Source organism: Podarcis melisellensis, assembly GCF_964234715.1.
Source record: "Podarcis melisellensis genome assembly, chromosome: 13".
In the NCBI taxonomy this organism is placed as follows: Eukaryota; Metazoa; Chordata; class Lepidosauria; order Squamata; family Lacertidae; genus Podarcis; species Podarcis melisellensis.
In genome coordinates this window covers 23,354,182-23,373,227 of record NC_138545.1, presented here as the reverse complement: position 1 = coordinate 23,373,227, position 19,046 = coordinate 23,354,182, and the positions used below count along the sequence as shown (strand labels likewise).

General features: G+C 40.8%; 1 protein-coding gene across 1 annotated transcript in view; it reads right to left on the bottom strand.

The window, feature by feature from the left end:
- Window positions 1-9,756, bottom strand: part of LOC309355053 (vomeronasal type-2 receptor 26-like) — a 33,162-nt gene extending 23,406 nt beyond the window's left edge. Inside the window, exons 1-3 of the mRNA XM_081885479.1 lie at window positions 9,615-9,756; window positions 8,445-8,571; window positions 980-1,095 (exon numbers count right to left, since the gene is read on the bottom strand). Coding sequence (XP_081741605.1) covers window positions 980-1,095; window positions 8,445-8,571; window positions 9,615-9,649 — 278 coding nt within the window. The 5' untranslated portion in view covers window positions 9,650-9,756. The remainder of the gene's footprint in view (window positions 1-979; window positions 1,096-8,444; window positions 8,572-9,614) is intronic.
- Between the last annotated feature and the right edge of the window lie 9,290 nt (window positions 9,757-19,046).

Below are 19,046 nucleotides of genomic sequence, written 5' to 3'. Positions count from 1 at the left end.
AGCAAATCATCACAACTTTGTAAGGTTTGGCGGTTAGGCGTTGGAAAATGTGTTGTGTGTTGGAGGGGAGGTTGTGGCCATCACCTACCACTCCCTTTGAAGGGTATTGCATTAAAGGAATCCAGTGGTCGTGGTTCCTGTCCGAAGCCCAGGTGGTGACTAGGGCCATGGCACAACCCTCCCATGACTCTAGGGGAAAGCTTCCAGTGGATTTGTATCAACATGCTCCCCCTGCAGGTTGTTAACCCTTCTGTGACTTCCTGCATGGCGGGCAGGAGTCAGTTTTAGCCTCTTCGGATTCAATGCCTAAACCAATACCAATCACATTCTGTAACCAATAATAATAATAATGATAATAATAATAATAAATTTTATTTATATCCCGCCCGCCCCAGCCGGAGCTGGGCTCAGGGCGGCAAACAAAAGTCAAAATAGTTCAAAGTTGTCAAATAAAGTTGTGGCTCTCCAAGTTGGTGAGGTTAATTTGATAGCAGCAAGAAACTGAGCCTCTGGTGTAACCAGTCCAGTCTTGTGGACGGGGCCTCAACTCACAACACTGTAAACTTGTGCTATATTCCTTTATTTGCTTAATTTACACAAATGAATCTGGAGCAAAAACAGATTTAAAGAAGCACTGCACCAAGGCAGCCCTTCTGCTCTCTAAAATCAGGTGTCAAGAAAGAAATTGCATAAGCATATCATATGAAACACTAGATTTATCAAATTAGTAGACTGCAAAAAAGTAACAGTAGAATTAAGTGATAAAATATGCACCAAGTTTGCATCTACTAAAAAATAAACAAACCCACCTATGCTGAAAGTGCAGCTAATAAATGTTCAGAAGTACCAACATATGATTTACATCTCACATTTCAGATTATAAGAGAGGAAAAGACCTCTTGTTGCTTCATTATCTGTTCTTAATTCATGTGAGATAAAAAATATTAATTCTACAGAGAGGAAAAAGAGGGTGACTTACATGAGTTCCTTCTGGGGTGCTGAAGAGGACGGTTCAGATGAAATTGTAGGGAAGTGCATCATGTAGAACCGAGAAGCAATAAACCCAATGACAAGATTTCCTGGCTGAGAAAATTCCTGTGAAGTGAAGTAGGTGTTACTTACTTTGCATAGGTCAAAACGCATCTTCAGGCTGGAAAGAACTGAATGGTTCTTGCTCACAATACGAGGGAGAAAAACAAGCAGCAGTATCAATAACATCAGCATTTGGGGGACAAGAAATTACTTCCAGACACACCTCACTGTTTTCTTCAATGCCAGTTTTATTCAGATGAGTTTGTTTCAACTTAATTTGACAAGTTTTCCTACATTGATCAGTTGATGTAAGAAGGTGACTGCATCCATCTCCTCCGCTCCTATTTCATGTTTTTTAATTGATTTTAATTGATTTCTCCCCTATTTAATGCACCTCAGTTCTTAACTGCAAGATTGTACATTTTTTTCTGCCTGCACACAGAAGTTGTATTTTCTTTATTAGGAGGATCTGTAAGTGAGGCACTGCTGGGAGAAACAGATACAGTGAGGTGCAGATTCTTCGAGGAACTCAAAATATGTTTAGTCTGGAAGAAACTACAGCACACCCAAAGACTGCCACCTTCTCGTAAAACTGTTAGAGCTCAGAATGACAGGGCCTTTCCTGCCCTTTATGCTTTGGGCCAGCTCTGAGCATTGGAGAAGACTCTTATAAGTACTTCTATGGTTGTGGTTTATTTTCTCAAGGCCTTGAACATACATTTTCTGGAGTTTGTTTAGCAGGGCAATTATGTGTCCATAATTATAGGGGTGATAATCATCTCCCCATCTGCAGACATTGCTGTCTCTGCTACATACAGAAAAACAACTGGAAAAACAGTGGGAGTTGAATAGTCTGGTAAATTTGTATGGCATACCCAGCAAGTGTCTCAGAAAAATTGGGGCATCCCAATTTTTATCATGAGAGACCAGTGGCATTTTTGGTCACCAAGGTCTTGCAAGATTTTGCACCACAAATTTCCCTCTCGAAACCCCCCCTCACTTTTTAAAGGGTTGGGGTCGTGCAATCTTGCACGGTGCCCGCAAACACACATTTTTGGGCACCATTCCTTGGGGAAATTGTCTTCCAAAATCATGTGAGATCATGACAACCAAAACCACCGCCATTCATTCATGAGAAAAAAAATGGGAATATGGTGTTCAGTAAGATTTTTCCTGGATTTTGCTATCACTGTGTTGGAGGGTATGGTATTATATTTTCCAAAAATCAAAGTAGAATCATTCACTTGTACTTAGTTCAATGTGGTTTCTATTCTCTTGGAAAGAGAGAAAAGCCATTTCTGACCTTCAGAGTAGGTGGAGTAGCGGTTTTCATGGCCCCACCACGCATGCGGGGGGATTCTCGGCCATGTCACTTCCTGGCCAGGCAATCAGCTGGCTCTGGGTGTGTGGCCTGCCCGATTTAAACCAGGACGCAGCCAGGGGTCTCCCTCTTTGCTGCCTGCCAGCTGTTGCTGCTTTTTCCACCCTCCCACCCTATAAGGTTTTCGTTCCTTGACCTTGCTATGGACCTTGGTTGGTCGCTGTTGAGGGGCCTCATAGCAAATAATCACAACTTTCTTGGTATTGGTGGTTATGAATTGGTATTGCTCTCTAGATGAAAGAAGGGACGTAGTGCCATCACCTGCCCCATATATTGATAAAGGATTCCGGGGGGGGGGGGGTGGCCCTGTCCAAAGCCTATGGATGTGATGGCCTAAGGCACACCCCCAATCGGTGACCCTGGGGGAGTTCCTAGTTGATGTGCATCACCAGGACTTCCCCTACTTTTGGTTAACCCTTCCTGGACTTCAGGTTGATGGGCTGAAGTTGGATATAGTCTGCTGGACCAATGCCTAAGCCAATACTGCTCATCACCTGTAACCAATAAAGTTGTGGCCTTATTTAGCCCATTAACCTTAATAATTCTGTCATGTGTCATTATTTCCACTGGGGGGCAGGAAATCGCCACACAACTTAATAACATGAATATTATGCACAAATTCTAATGAATGTAAGTTGAAAAAGAACTCTGCCATGTTATTTTCCTCCCTCTATGAACATAAAATAGTATGTGATAATGACTTGTATATGCAGGTGGAGCAGGTATCACTTTCATCCCACCACAATTCAACCAGTCTCTTATGCAAGTGTTTTATTGGCTGTGCTCCTTTACATATTGTATAAAAAGATGCGTCAGAGTCATGTTGAGGTGAATTGAGACAGAGTTACTTTAAGGCAAGGCAAGGCAAGGCCCTTGTTCAGAATACTATATGAGTTTCCCCTAAATGATATAATTTGTCTAAGGAAATAGAAAAAGAGAATGTTACAACATGACTTCCCCCTTGAACATGGGGATCTTGATTCTGCAATAAGCAGGCCAGATTAAGTTTTCCTGAAGCCTTAGAGCTGTATTAATTTCTGGGAGGTAGGAGATGCAGAAAGGGACCCTTTGTAGAACAATAATGGATCAGTCTGGTTAAATAAACAACACGTGATGTTTGTGATAGAAGCAGTGGCATAGCGTGGGGGTGCAGGGGGGCCCGGCCGCACCGGGCGCAACATCTGGGGGGCGCGCGCTCGCACTCGCAGTGCTAAAATCAGTGCTAAAAGCCACAGGTTAGGGGGCGCAAATTACTTGCCTTGCCCCGGGTGCTAACAACCCACGCTACGCCACTGGATAGAAGCACTATCAAAGCACCACTGTATATTCCTTTAGGAGGTCAGTTTGCAGGGGCAAACAGAAGTATACCAGATCCATTCATTCATTTCATTGGCACTTATGAGGAAAGGCTTACTAATGCCTTGTGCCCAGCAATAGAATATAGAAGGCAAAATATTTACTAGCCAGTCCAAGCATTGCCAGCATGACACTTTCATCACACCCACAATAAATACACTAAATGCAATATTCATTGAATATGTGTTATGGTAACTATGATCTGAACACATTACAAAAATGTGTGTGTGTGTGTGTGTGTGTGACAGAGACAGAGAGAAAGAGAGAGGAGGTGGAGGAGGAGGATGGTGTCTTACATACACTCGCTAATCACAATACCTCATGAATTGTACCAATGAGGTGACCTTTTCATTGGTGGGATTTTTTCTCAAGTCATGTTCCTTTATAATACACCCTCTTTCATGGAATAGCCTTCACAGATTGTGATTTATGAACCAATGTAAGAATTCAGTTTTTTATCCTCTTTCTCTTTTCTTCATTCTTTTATATGTTTGGACCATATCAGTTGCTTGACCCATATTCATCTTGGTACATTGATTCTCAGCTTCTTGCATGAACAGTGGTACCTCGGGTTACATACGCTTCAGGTTACATACGCTTCAGGTTACAGACTCTGCTAACCCAGAAATATTACCTCGGGTTAAGAACTTTGCTTCAGGATGAGAACAGAAATCTCAAGGCGGCGGTGCAGCGGCAGCGGGAGGCCCCATTAGCTAAAGTGGTGATTCAGGTTAAAAACAGTTTCAGGTTAAGAACTCACCTCCAGAACGAAGAAAGTACTTAACCTGAGGTCGCACTGTATTGAGTGATATAATATTAATAATAATAGGTTGTTGGTGAGATGGCCAAAAAAAATTCACTCTACATCTCCCTTGTTCTCAGCATTTCATTTAAAAAGTTAGGAGGCATGTCATAGTATTGAAGTGGTTTACTACATATAAGTGTATCAGCAAATGTGAGAGTGAATAAAACATTGAAAGGACATTCTTTCTCTGTCTTCTCTTGAATCTACAAAAAGTAGTAATGGTGCTGACTTGGCGCTGCATAATAACTCTTAGTATAGTCACTGTGGTCTAAACCACTGAGCCTCTTGAGCTTTCTGATCAGAAGGTGGGCAGTTTGAAGCCCCAAGATTGGGTGATGTCCCCTTGTTTTGTCCCAGATTCTGCCAACCTAGCAGTTCAAAAGCATGCCAGTGCAAGTAGATAAATAGGTACCCCTGCAGTGGGAAGGTAACAGTGTTTCCATTGGCCCGAAGTGGTTTAGTCATGCTGGTCACAGGTTGATTAATCTGGGTTGTATTCTACGTGCGTCAGCATGTTTGGGTAGGGGTAGATAGATGGAAAGAAACAAGGGTCAGTGATTGCATGTCTGTATCTGGGAATGAAAGGGAAGTACTTAACTAAAGAGTACAGATGCCAGCTTAACAAGGTCCATACACAAGGTCCAGGTAAGGGAGTCTGCTGAACTGCTCCTGAGGCGGCCACCAGACACTCCTTGCTTCTTTCTGGGTTTCTCCTCCCTCCCCTGGCTCAGTGTTTCCAAGGACCCTGTCTGCCTACTCCCAATTCAGGTTTAACAGCAGCAGCAACTCCAGCCGTAACTAGGCTGCCCCTGGCAGAACTGTCCACATTGCGTCCGCTAGCCATGGACAAAGTAGCTCTTCTTTCTACCTCTCCTCCAACCCCAACCCCTCCACCCATTCAATTCACCCGCTATTTAAAACCATTTCTTATGAGGCAATAATCAATATTTATATTTAAGGACATATTTTAAAGCAAATTTTGTGCCCCCCATCGCCTGTGCCCCATGGTGGGGGTCCACCTTGCCGCCCCCTAGCTATGGCCCTGCAGATAGGCAGGTAGTTTTCTTCCTCCTCCTCTTCGCTTCCTCCTCCTCTGTATCCTGGCTGCCCTTTCCCTTCCCTTCCAACTCCTGTAATTCCTGGGAAATCACCACAGACCAGCAGCCAATTGCTTACATACAGGCACTGGTCCATGAACCACCATTTTCACTAACATTTTTCCAACAGAGAGAAAATAACAATATATTATTACCTTCAGTCCATATTTTATATTTATTCATGCAAATTTCAGTCAATAATTCTGTTTGGCTGATGAATATGATGAATATGAAGAGAATAAATATGCAACTTCACCTTGTGGATCTTGACTTGCAAATAATTTCACTAAAATGTTAAAGAAAAGGTCCATTAACATCGTTGAGATTAATTTTCAGGTCAAGAAAGCTTTAGAAAGCTTTAGAAAGGATGTTTCTCGGTATATTTAATCTCTGTGAAGTACTGTACGTGTCGGTCATTATACTATTCATTCTACCATGCAGATTGGATACTTGAAAGGGGGGGGGAGGGAAGTGCTATCTGTTTTTAATTCTCATATAACTTAGTCTTTTCCTGATTTTAGTTGCTCCCTGTTATTCAAGTCAGCCCTGAACAAAAGAATATAGCATTTAGGGGAAAAGATGCAAAGCAGTAACCCAGCACTGGAGGATAAGATAGAGAAGATCTCCACAGCCACCATGTATTTTCCTTTGGTGCTCAGGTAGGCAGGAACAAAGGACAACCAAACACTGCAGAACACCATCATGCTGAAAGTGATAAATTTGGCTTCATTGAAAGTGTCTGGCAACCTCCTAGCAAGGTATGCCACCGTGAAGCTGACAAGGGCCAGGAAGCACATATAGCCCAGGACACTATAAAACATGACAGTTGAGCCTTCGTTACACTCTGCTATAATTTCCCCATTGACGGAGGACATGTCTGTATCTGCGTATGGGGGAGAAATACTCAGCCAAAAAGTACAAATTCCTGCTTGAATAAAGGAGCCTGAAAACATGATAGAGTTTGTCAGCTTTTTCCCCATCCATTTTCTCATTCTAGATCCTGGTCTAGTAGCCATAAATGCCAGGACTACAGTGATGGTTTTAGCTAACAAGCTGGAAAGAGCAAGAGAAAATATGATGCCAAAGGTTGTTTGTCGGAGTAAGCAAATTAGCTGTCCAGGTTTTCCAATAAAAAGCAAGCAGCAGAGGAAACACAGTAGGAGGGATACGAGAAGAATATAGGCGACACTTCGGTTGTTGGCTTTGACGATGGGTGTGTTCTGGTGCTTCACAAATATTATTATCACCAAAGCTGTGATCAGAGCAAGAGCAAGAGCAGACAAAGCTAAAGTCATTCCTAAAGGTTCCTTGTATGAAAGGTAGGTTATGACTTTGGGAATGCATTGGTTCTGGTGGAAGTTTGAATATTGATCTTCTGGACATTCGGTGCAGGCATCCATATCTAAAATAAATAGTTTTAAAATTGGATACTTTTAAAGTCCTTTTTTGTAGCTGCATTAAATATCTCCTCATTTCCAATTTCATTAGCCAAGGGTTGTCATTTATTTGCAACCTCCTCACATGCGGAAGCTATCTATCTTTGGTTTTAAGAAAAGAACAGTTCCATCAGATGTGAGATATCAGCAAAGAAGGCACATTATTCCACAGATCCTAGTCCAGAACTGGGGGGAAGCTACCCCAGCTCTGGAAGAACTAACAGAAAGCATAAAACTAATTTAAAAAGTCACAGCCACCTTCCACCCTGATGAGCATGATGTTATAACACTGGTCTTAAAGATCTACATTGGCTCCCAGTACATTTCTGAGCACAATTCAGGCCCTGTGTATATGAAGGAGCATCTCCACCCTATTGTTCATCCCAGACAACAAAGTCCAGCTCTGAGGTTCTTCTGGTGGTTCCCTCGCTGCTAGAAATGAAGTTATAGGAAACAAGCAGAGGGCTTTTTTGGTGGTGGCACCTGCCCTGTGGAATGTCATCCCATCAGATGTCAAACAGATAAACAACTACACAACTTATCAAAGACATCTGAACACAGCCTTGCACTGGGAAGTTTTTAATGTTTGACCAGTCGGATGGACAGTGTATAATACCAATAGTTAGCAAAAGATATATAATAAAACCCATTTGGTGTCCTTCTAAGGCCCTGGCCAGAACTGCTGATATCAGAACATGGATGTCTAAATAGTAGCTTGATTTACTACATGTCTTAAGTTTGGACTGGGCTACTTCAGAAAAGGCTTTGTTTTCAGTGTTGGTAGAAGGTGTACTGCATATGGAATATTTTCAGCATTCAAACAAGATAATGCACATGTTAAGCATGATTATTTCCCTCCTTTAAAGCCATATGGTGGGTTTCAATGTAGCACTCTGTGGACTATGCACATGGTGAATGAGGTCCACGCATACAATGGCACTTTCCCCCCTGTCCTCCACCTATTCTCCATGAACTCCATAATTATTCCCTGGAGCCTTGTGGGAAACCCAGAATGGGTTTAGGTGCTGCAGGGGGAAAACAGCAGGGAGGTTCCATTGCATGCACAGACCTTGTTCTGCACGCACAACAACTTAGCTGAATACCAAATATAGTCACATCAGTCTTGAAGGATAATTGTGGAAATCATTCTGCAATTCATTAATATTCAATTTATTACTCACCCTTTCCCAACAGATCCCGTGACAGAATGCAACATTTTAAATTGGAATATTAAAAACAGTTAAAATAATTAGTGGTACAAAAATGTAGTGGATCCTGAAAATACATATCTTAAGTGTCAAAGGCACGTTGACATGTGTGACAACCATATCTCCTACCTGTCTGGTTAGAAATCTTCCCTTCTGGACAAGGAACACATTCATAACAGCAAAAAGGCTTCCCTTCCTTCTTTTTCCTGCTGTAACCAGGGTGGCACTTGTCATTACATAGAGAAGTGGGGAGAATCTACAAATAAACATCCATTTTTTTCATTTTCATTACAATTTGCATTTCATTGAATATCAAGACACATTGAATAATGGACTTATCTTACTGGCATTTCATGGTTCCATTTATTTATCAATTAAGACTGAATATTCAAATTCCCCTTTTATTCAATTTTTCCTTTGCTTGGCATGATAAACCTTTGTGTAACTAAAGGGACAGCCAAGGACATGTGATTTTTTTTTGTTGGAAAGGGGTATTTCTTTCTCACATGCTCTCTGATGCCTAGAGATGACGTCAAAGGGTTTGTGAAAGTGATCAAATGATTAGCACTCCTGAAACTGATTCTGAAAGAGACATAAGCTTGAATTCCCTAGTAGGAAAATACAATGCTGTGATATTGGTGGTTCTAATCCCATTGGGGCTTGGGGATATTTGATTGGGACTGATATCCCCATATATTTTCCTGCTCGTATTATAGGAAATTACTAGCTGAAGACTGTGAGTAAGCAACATACACCAGGGCCATCTTAGTTTTAATATTCCATTTTTTGAATCCCCCTTCCTAGGTAGTTCTGCTGCCAACCATTTACTCTTTTGCTGGCAGTTGAAAACACTCTTCTTTCAGAAGGCCAGCTGCTATTCATTTATTATTTGCCTTTTTTATTTTCTGTGCACAATTAAATTATTAGTTATTGTTTTATTTCTGTATTATGAATGCTTCATTTGATTGATCTGCTGATGTTTTATCTGTGACCTGGGATCATGGGAAGAAGGATGGGAAATCAATGGAAATTAGGGCTATGAACCAATTTCTTATGAATACATGTACAGATTAACCTTACATTGCAAGCATTTCCTGAGTCTCCAGTGACCCTCTTTAAATGAAACCAACCCAGGGTACATGTTGGAAGTTGTAAGTCTTGAAACCTTTTGCTGATTGCAGAATGGGGTGCACTAATTGGAGTGTATGTAACAATATGGAAAAAAAGTCATCAGGCACATTTGAACAATCCATTTCCAGTTATTTGGGAGAAAAAGATTTACAAGTCTTCCTAGCTCACCTGGTTAAATGTTCTATGCCACACAATGCGTTCATCCTGAATGGTTAATTCCTTGCCTGGAGGAGCTTGAAGATCCAGCCTTCCAATTTTGACTCTACCAAAAGATTGATTTGGAAACATTACCCAGTTGGTCACATCAAATCCTGCCTTTAACTCTCCGTGTTCATTAAGCTGTATTGTCTCTCCAGCACTGTTGTTGAATGTGAGATTTCTTAGAAAGGGATGGAGCTACATTCAAAAAATATAGAAAGGGGTAAAATGTTTGAATCCTCAGAGTGGCAAATACAGCCATAATTTTCAGAGAGGTGTGCACTAGTTGTGTGTGGTAGCCAGTCCAGACATTTTATGAAATAAAAAACCCTTAATTAGGTTTCACCCTAAAAAAAATCATTCTAAATTTAATTTGTAAAATACTAGAGAATATTGGTAGTTTTGTATAAAAACAGTGAAGTTTTGAAAGGTTCAGTTCATCATCTTGATTTAAAATTGCATCCAATTGTAACCAATCATAGACAAAAACTAGGTTCTCAATCTTAGGAATTATTTTGCTAAGTTTTTTTTACTATTCTAGCCATTAAACTCATATAAGGAAGTTGTGCCATCACTCTCTACCAGAAACTGTCAGATTAAAACTATGGGCCTTAGAGCCACACCCAGAGCATAACTGCAGGTCATCAGCATAGCATAAGAAATTTGGCCTTTGAGGAACAGCCTGTCACACTTGAGTTATAGTTATTTTTCAGGTAGGCAGCTTGGCCTCTGGCAGCTAACTCATTAGAGGTCATCACTTCTGCATACTTGGAGGTGGCTCAGCCTCCACCTGATTCAGTAGAAGGGTCAAAGACCTGTATATCCCTCTTAGGATCCATCACACAAAACAACAATACATGTATCAATGAAGATGGTGTGGCAGCAAGACACATTTCCACCAAGCCAAAGGAACAGTGCAGGCAAAAACTCAACATAATGAGGATGCTTTCTAATAAAAGATGAAAAAGATGTTTCTTTCTTTAAAAATGGGTTCCAGGTATATTAGCCAGCAGTGAGAATGTTATCAGCAGCCCATATAGGAGGTATGACATAAAAGTGGATGAATTATTAGTGAAAGTGCTATGTATAACATAGCAAAGAGGGAAGTCAGCCATTCTCACCAAGCTATTTGATAGGAAAGAAAAAGCCTTGAATGTAAGATATGTTTATGTACAGGGGATATATATTTCTTACACAACTGTGGAATAATATGGTATTTTAGTCGACCCAAGAGGTGTCAATACTGTGCTGTGGGTAAAATTACCTCCCATGGCTGCAGATTCTGCAAATCCACTCTAGCCACCTGTGATTTTTGTTTGAATCTAGATTGATACATAGCATGTAGAGCATGTGCCACTGCGTGAGGAACATTGTACACAGCATAGCTGCTGCCAGTCATGCTCATTTCAAAGATTTGTAATGGAATCCAATTTCTCCTCCTCAGTGCAACGTTTCTTAGGCTCTTCACCCACATTATTATTTTTCAATGAGCAATTGAAGGTCTTTTCCCAGAAATCCTTGATCAAATCATTTTGTTTTTCCTCAAAAGGATTTAGACTCTGAAGAAATGTCCGGAATCCCAGGGGTTCATTTGAGTGCATAGATACAGATAAGGCACCTTGTAAATGGTGCATATTCCACCTCCTTTCATTGGTGGTTTTCAAATCCCAATGACTTGTCACAAGCCATACTTTACCCATAGGAAGTTGTGCCATATGAAGATACCCGATCAAAATGTGCATCACCATGGAACTACCATAGACCACAAAAACATTGGCTTTGCTTGTCATGACAATTGAAATTTTATTAAATTCACTAAGGAGCAAATCCGTCATTCCTTCAGCATAAGCCAATGGCCATATCCTATGTATAAAATCAACACAGATGTAATTCAGGGTAAGCTGGGGAACTAATGCTTCCAAAAAAATTTCTCCAGTAATGTATTTCATAGTAAAGAGACCAATCCATGTCCATTTGAAATGCAAAAGTAACTTGAGCAACCCATTGTACTCATGGACATCATTAGGGACCATTTGGTACAGGGAATGGTACTGTCTTCTTTCAGTCACCCTTGAGTCAAGACAGGCATAGGTGAACTAAAAACAAACACATATATGATATGAATAGCACAGAAAATGTGTGGATTAATGGTATGCATTGTTAAAATGGATTATTTTTGTCCACAGCCACGAATTTGGGTTAAATGAATATTTCATTAACCAGGCAAAAATAATGATAGCATCTTCAGATGAAGGGTGGTATAGAAATCTAATTACTACTACTACTACCAACAGCAGCAGCAGCAGCAGATGCATAGCAGGATATATTTAGATGACTTTCTTATTAGAAGCAAGAGGTTAGATGCATTCTTAAACTAGTTTCATTTAGTTCACATCAATGGATATTTCAAGCCAAGGCAATCTTGATGCATTTAATTTAAAATAATCTAAATAAACATAATTTAGGGTGCAACCCACTGCTTCCTTGAAAGGTGTCTCAGTAGTCATAGGGTTTGTCTAATATTCTTCTCCAAAGAAGTGCAGGAGCTCAAGCTGCAGAGAGGGAGAAATGCCCCCAAGCCCCCTCTCCGCATATCCCTCAAACTCTTACAGACCAAATAACTTTGAGGCAAACTGACATAACTGTACCAACTTACACAACTGCCTCTTGCACAAGCTATATGACCTCACAAGATTCTTTCTTAGAATGTTGCAGTCCTTGTGAGTATTAACTCTTTACTTAGCATTTTGGATGCTCATATCTCACACAATCTCAGTACTATCCTCAAAAACACCCACCTGAGGAATCTTGTACATGCTTATGATAGTGGCCAAATTTAAGGAGAGCTCAGTGGACTTTGTTCCAAGAATGGCCATCAAATTGTTCTGGCGATCACATTTATAATTTGGAGCTGAAATATGCCGTGGAGAAAGTAGGTCCAGTGAGAGCTTATAAGTAACTACAACCCTGTGCATGCTATCATAGATTCGGAAGCCCAACGTGATGTTAGGCAAAATGTGGTGATTTTTGTTTATCTCCTCTACAGCAAATACCATGGCAACAACCTCCTGGTAGTTTTTGGGTACCACACTGCAATACAAATTAGATTAGATGTAATAAAAAGATGGGAGGAAAGAACGAAAGAAGGACACAGAAAATGATTTCTCATATTTTTTTATCACCTCCATTAAATAAAACAGGCTGATCTATTTATTTAGTAGCAACAATCTTCTACATTCATTAGAAAAATCTGCTGTGCATAGAATATTTCCTGCATTACTAATTGAAGTATAAGGTGCATCAAGGCAGCCCTTCTGTTCTTTAAAATCAGGTGTCCAGAAAGAAATTACGTAAGCATATCATGTGGAACACTAGATCTATAATATTAGTAGACTGCAAAAAAGTAACAGTAGAATTAAGTGATAAAATATGGAACAGGTTTACATCTACTAAAAAACAAACAAAACCACCTATGCTGAAAGTGTAGCCAATAAAGGTTCAGAAGTACCAACATATGATTTGCAAAAATACCTCTTTTTGCTTCATTATCTGTTCTTAATTTCTGTGAGATAGAAACTTTAATTCTACAGAGAGGGAAAAGAGGGTGACTTACATGAGTTCCTTCTGGGGTGCTAAAGAAGTCTGTTCAGATGAAATTGTAGGGAAGTGCCTCATGTAGAACCGAGAAGCAATAAACCCAATGACAAGATTTCCTGGCTGAGAAAACTCCTGTGAAGTGAAGTAGGTGTTACTTACTTTGCATTGGTCAAAACACATCTTCAGGCTGGAAAGAATGGAATGGCTCTTGCTCACAATATGAGGGAGAAAAACAAGCAGCAGTATCAATAACATCCGCATTTTGGGGACAAAATGTTCCTTCCAGACACACATGCCACTTTTTTCTTCGATGCCACTTTTATTTAAATGAGTCTTGTTTCAACTTAATGTGACCCCATTTTTATATTAACAAGATGTGACCGCATTTTTACATTGATCAGTTGGTGTGACAAGGTGACTGCATCCATCTCCTCCGCTCCTATTTCATGTTTTTTAATTCTTTTATTTTAAAAATTCTCTTTAATGCAGCTCAGTTTTTGACTGAAAGATTGTGCAAATTTTTCTACCTTCACAAGGAAGTTGGTGTAAGAAGGTGACTGCATCCATCTCCTCCGCTCCTAATTCATGTTTTTTAATTGATTTTAATTGATTTCTCCCCTATTTAATGCACCTCAGTTCTTAACTGCAAGATTCTACAGTTTTTTTCTGCCTGCACACAGAAGTTGTATTTTCTTTTTTAGGAGGATCTATAAGTGAGGCACTGCTGGGAGAAACAGATACAGTGAGGTGCAGATTGTTCAAGCTACTCAAAATATGTTTAGTTTGGAAGAAACAACAGCACACCCAAAGACTGCCACCTTCTCGTAAAACTGTTAGAGCTCAGAATGACAGGGCCTTTCCTGCCCTTTATGCTTTGTGCCAGCTATGAGCATTGGAGAAGACTCTTATAAGTACTTCTTTTGTTGTGGTTTATTTTCTCAATGCCTTGAACATACATTTTCTGGAGTTTGTTTAGCAGGGCAATTATGTGTCCATAATTATAGGGGTGATAATCATCTCCCCATCTGCAGACATTGCTGTCTCTGCTACATACAGAAAAACAACTGGAAAAACAGTGGGAGTTGAATAGTCTGGTAAATTTGTATGGCATACCCAGCAAGTGTCTCAGAAAAATTGGGGCATCCCAATTTTTATCATGAGAGACCAGTGGCATTTTTGGTCACCAAGGCCTTGCATGCTTTTGCACCACAATTTTCCCTCTCGAAATCCCCCACTTTTTAAAGGGTTGGGGTCGTGCAATCTTACACGGTGCCCGCAAACACACATTTTTGGGCACCATTCCTTGGGGAAGAGTGACTAGTGGGATGCCACAGGGTTCTGTCTTGGGCCCGGTCTTATTCAACATCTTTATCAACAACCTGGATGATGGACTCAAGGGCATCCTGATCAAATTTGCAGTTGACACCAAACTGGGAGGGGTGGCTAACACCCCAGAGGACAGGATCACACTTCAAAACGACCTTGACAGATTAGAGAACTGGGCCAAAACAAACAAGATGAATTTTAACAGGGAGAAATGTAAAGTATTCCACTTGGGCAAAAAAAATGAGAGGCACAAATACAAGATGGGTGACACCTGGCTTGAGAGCAGTACATGTGAAAAGGATCTAGGAGTCTTGGTTGACCACAAACTTGACATGAGCCAACAGTGTGACGCGGCAGCTAAAAAAGCCAATGCAATTCTGGTCTGCATCAATAGGAGTATAGAATCTAGATCAAGGGAAGTAATTGTGCCACTGTATTCTGCTCTGGTCAGACCTCACCTGGAGTACTGTGTCCAGTTCTGGGCACCACAGTTCAAGAAGGACACTGACAAACTGGAACGTGTCCAGAGGAAGGCAACCAAAATGGTCAAAGGCCTGGAAACGATGCCCTATGAGGAACGGCTAAGGGAGCTGGGCATGTTTAGCCTGGAGAAGAGGAGGTTAAGGGGTGATATGATAGCCATGTTCAAATATATAAAAGGATGTCATATAGAGGAGGGAGAAAGGTTGTTTTCGGCTGCTCCAGAGGAGCGGACACGGAGCAATGGATCCAAACTACAAGAAAGAAGATTCCACCTAAACATTAGGAAGAACTTCCTGACAGTAAGAGCTGTTTGACAGTGGAATTTGCTGCCAAGGAGTGTGGTGGAGTCTCCTTCTTTGGAGGTCTTTAAGCAGAGGCTTGACAACCATATGTTAGGAGCGCTCTGATGGTGTTTCCTGCGTGTCAGGGGGTTGGACTCGATGGCCCTTGTGGTCTCTTCCAACTCTATGATTCTATGATTATTGCAAAATCATGTGAGATCATGACAACCAAAACCACTGCCATTCATTCATGAGAAAATAATAGGAATATGTTATTCAATATGATTTTTTCCTAGATTTTGCTATCACTGTGTTGGAGGGTATGGTATTATATTTTCCCAAAATCAAAGTAGAATCATTCACTTGTACTTAGTTCAATGTGGTTTCTATTCTCTTGGAAAGAGAGAAAAGTGATTTCTGACCTTCAGAGAAGGTGGAGTAGCGGGTTTCACGGCCCCACTACGAGCGCGGCAGCTGGAACCCAGCCCCCTCAAGATTGAGGGGCTTCACGGCCCCACCACGCGCGCGGGCGGATTCCCGGCCATGTCACTTCCTGGCCCGGCAATCATCTGGCTCTGGGGGTGTGGCCTGCCCAATTTGAAGCAGGACGCAGCCGGGGATCTCCCTCTTTGCTGCCTGCCAGCTGTTGCTGCTTTCCCCACCCTCCCGCCCTATAAGGTTTTCGTTCCTTGACCTTGCTATGGATCTTGGTTGGTCGCCATTGAGGGGCCTGGCAAATTGGCACCAGCAACTTGGTTTTTGCCTACCTCATAGCAAATCATCACAACTTTCTTGATATTGGTGGTTATGCATTGGTATTGCTCTGTAGATGGAAGAGGGGAGGTAGCGCCATCACCTGCCCCATATATTGATAAAGGATTCTGGGGACATGGCCCTGTCCGAAGCCTATGGATGTGATGGCCTAATGAACACCCCCTATCTGTGACCCTGGGGGAGTTCCTAGTTGATATGCATCACCAGGACTTCCCCTACTGGTGGTTAACCCTTCCTGGACTTCAAGCGGATGGGTTGAAGTCGGATATAGTCTGTTAGGACCAATGCCTAAGCCAATACAGCTCATCACTTGTAACCAATAAAGTTGTGGCCTTATTTAGCCCATTGTATAAAAAGATTTGTCAGAATCATGTTGAGGTGACTTAAGACACATTTAAGGCCCTTGAACAGAGCGCTAGATGAGTTTTTTCCTAAATGATATTGATTGTCCAATGCAAATAGAAAAAGACAATAGTTACAAAATGACTTCCCCCTTGAGCATGGGGATCTTGATTCTGCAATAAGCAGGTCAGATTACGTTTTGCTGAAGCCTTGGAGCTGTATTAATTTTTGGGAGGTAGGAGATGCAGAAAAGGACCCCTTGTAGAACAAAAATGGATCAGTCTCGTTAAATAAACAACATGTGATGTTTATGATAGAAGCACTATCAAGGTACTACTGTATACCAGATCCATTCATTTCATTGGCACTTATGAGGAAAGGCTTACTAATGTCTTGTGCCCAGCAATAGAATATAGAGGGCAAAATATTGACTAACCAGTCCAACTATTGCCAGTGTGGCACTTTCATCACACCCACAATAAATAAATGCAATATTCATTAAATATGTGTTATGGTAACTATGATCTGAAAACATTACAAAAGTGTTTGTGTGTGACAGAGAGAGAGAAAGAGAAAGGAGGTGGAAGAGGAGGATGGTGTCTTACATACCCTCGCCAATCACAATCTGTGAAGTCTGTTCCATGAAAGAGGGTGTATTATAGAGGAACACGACTTGAGAAACAATCCCACCAATGAAAAGGTCACCTCATTGGTAAAATTCGTAAGGAATAGGGAGATGAGGAATAGGGAGACGATCATCATGTATGCTGCAATTAATGAAATGTGTCTTGCATACAATATGACACAACAATATAAGCAACATCATCATCATCATCATCTTGTTGACAAAATGCCCCTTCCAAATGTCAGTTTCCATGGTGCCCTCTACTGCATTGCATATTGTTTCTAAAGCCAGGAAGTGGATATATAACCTAACATATAAGAGAGATTATCTAACAGAAGAATGATGGAGCCCTGCCAATACCTGGATCTAGTTCTGAAGGATACAAGGGTTTTATATCTCTTTTTCAGAATCTTTTTGTGTGTGTGTGTTGCTATCATGTGCTGAATGTCAATGACATTAACAGGTATGATTATCATTTCCCCAGTGTGTTGTTGACTTCTGAAGTTGTATCACGCATAACAAAAGTGCTAGAAGATTTTTTCTTCTTTCCACCAGAATTATAGACATATTATTTTGTCCTTTGATGAATAATAAGTAGCCAGTGTTATATAGCCTGGTAGATTCAGATCTGACCAGTGCTAGAGTTAAGTTTATCCACAGAGCATCCAGATTTCATTGGAGGTTTTTAAGCAAATATTGGATGGCCACCTGCCATGGATACTTTAGTTGAGATTCCTGCAGTGCAGCGGATTGAACTAGATGACCCTTGTTGCCCTTCCAACATTGTAATTCTATGATTCTGTAATAGCTTTCCCCAAACATCCTAAGCTCTACAAATAGCTTCATATAAATGCTAATTAGCATTATGAACAAAACAGTGGCCTGTGATACATCACAACACTGGATACTGAAGCAAAAGCACTCAATACATCAATAAAGTCACATGTGTTGGTGAAAATAACATACAGATGCATTCTATTGAGGTAAATTTCTTGTAAAAGGTTTTTAGGGGGAAATTACATTGCAATTAGTATATTAGAAGAAACTTACACAAAAATGCTGCTGAATTCTCTGGAGAAGGTTTGATAGCAGGAATAAATAATAATAATAATAATAATAATAATAATAATAATAATAATAATAATAATAATTTATTTATACCCCGCCCATCTGGCAGAGTTTCATATTTGACAGAGAATCACACCTCATCTTGCTGTTTGGTCTATCAACAAGTCTTAAGCTTGTGCTGCATAAGAATAGTGTATCAACTAGTGCTAGATTATGAAACTAGGATGCATATATTGAAGTGATTTACTACATATAAGTGTATTAACAAATGTGAGAGTGAATAAAACATTGAAAGGACATTCTTTGTCTGTCTTCTCTTGGGTCTATGAAAAGGAGTAATGGTGCTGACTTGGTGCTGCATAATAACTTTTAGTACAATCACTGTGGTCTAAACCACTGAGCCTCTTGGTCTTGCTGATCAGAAGGTCGGCAGTTTGAGGCCCCGTGACAAAGGAATCTCCAGTTGCTTTGTCCCAGGTTCTGCCAACCTAGCAGTTCAAAAGCATGCCAATGCAAGTAGATAAATAGGTACCACTGCAATAGGAAGGTAACAGCGTTTCCATTGTCCAGAAGCAGTTTAGCCATGCTGGCCACATGACCCGGAAAGGTGTCTGTTGACAAATGCTGGCTCCCTCGATCTGAAGCAAGATAAGCGCCGCAACCCCACAGTTGCCTTGGACAGGACTTAACCTTCGAGGGGTCCTTCACCTTTGTTCATTTACATGCCAAACATAAAAATATACATAGATTGAAAACCCAACATCAATAACAGTTGGTGGCTGTTGACTCTTAAGAAGGGTGATTAATTTGAGTTATATTCTATGTGGGTCAGCTTGTTTGGGCAGGGGTAGATAGATGGAAAGAAACAAGGGACCCATCCAGACTGGTGTTTTATTGTAGATCCTT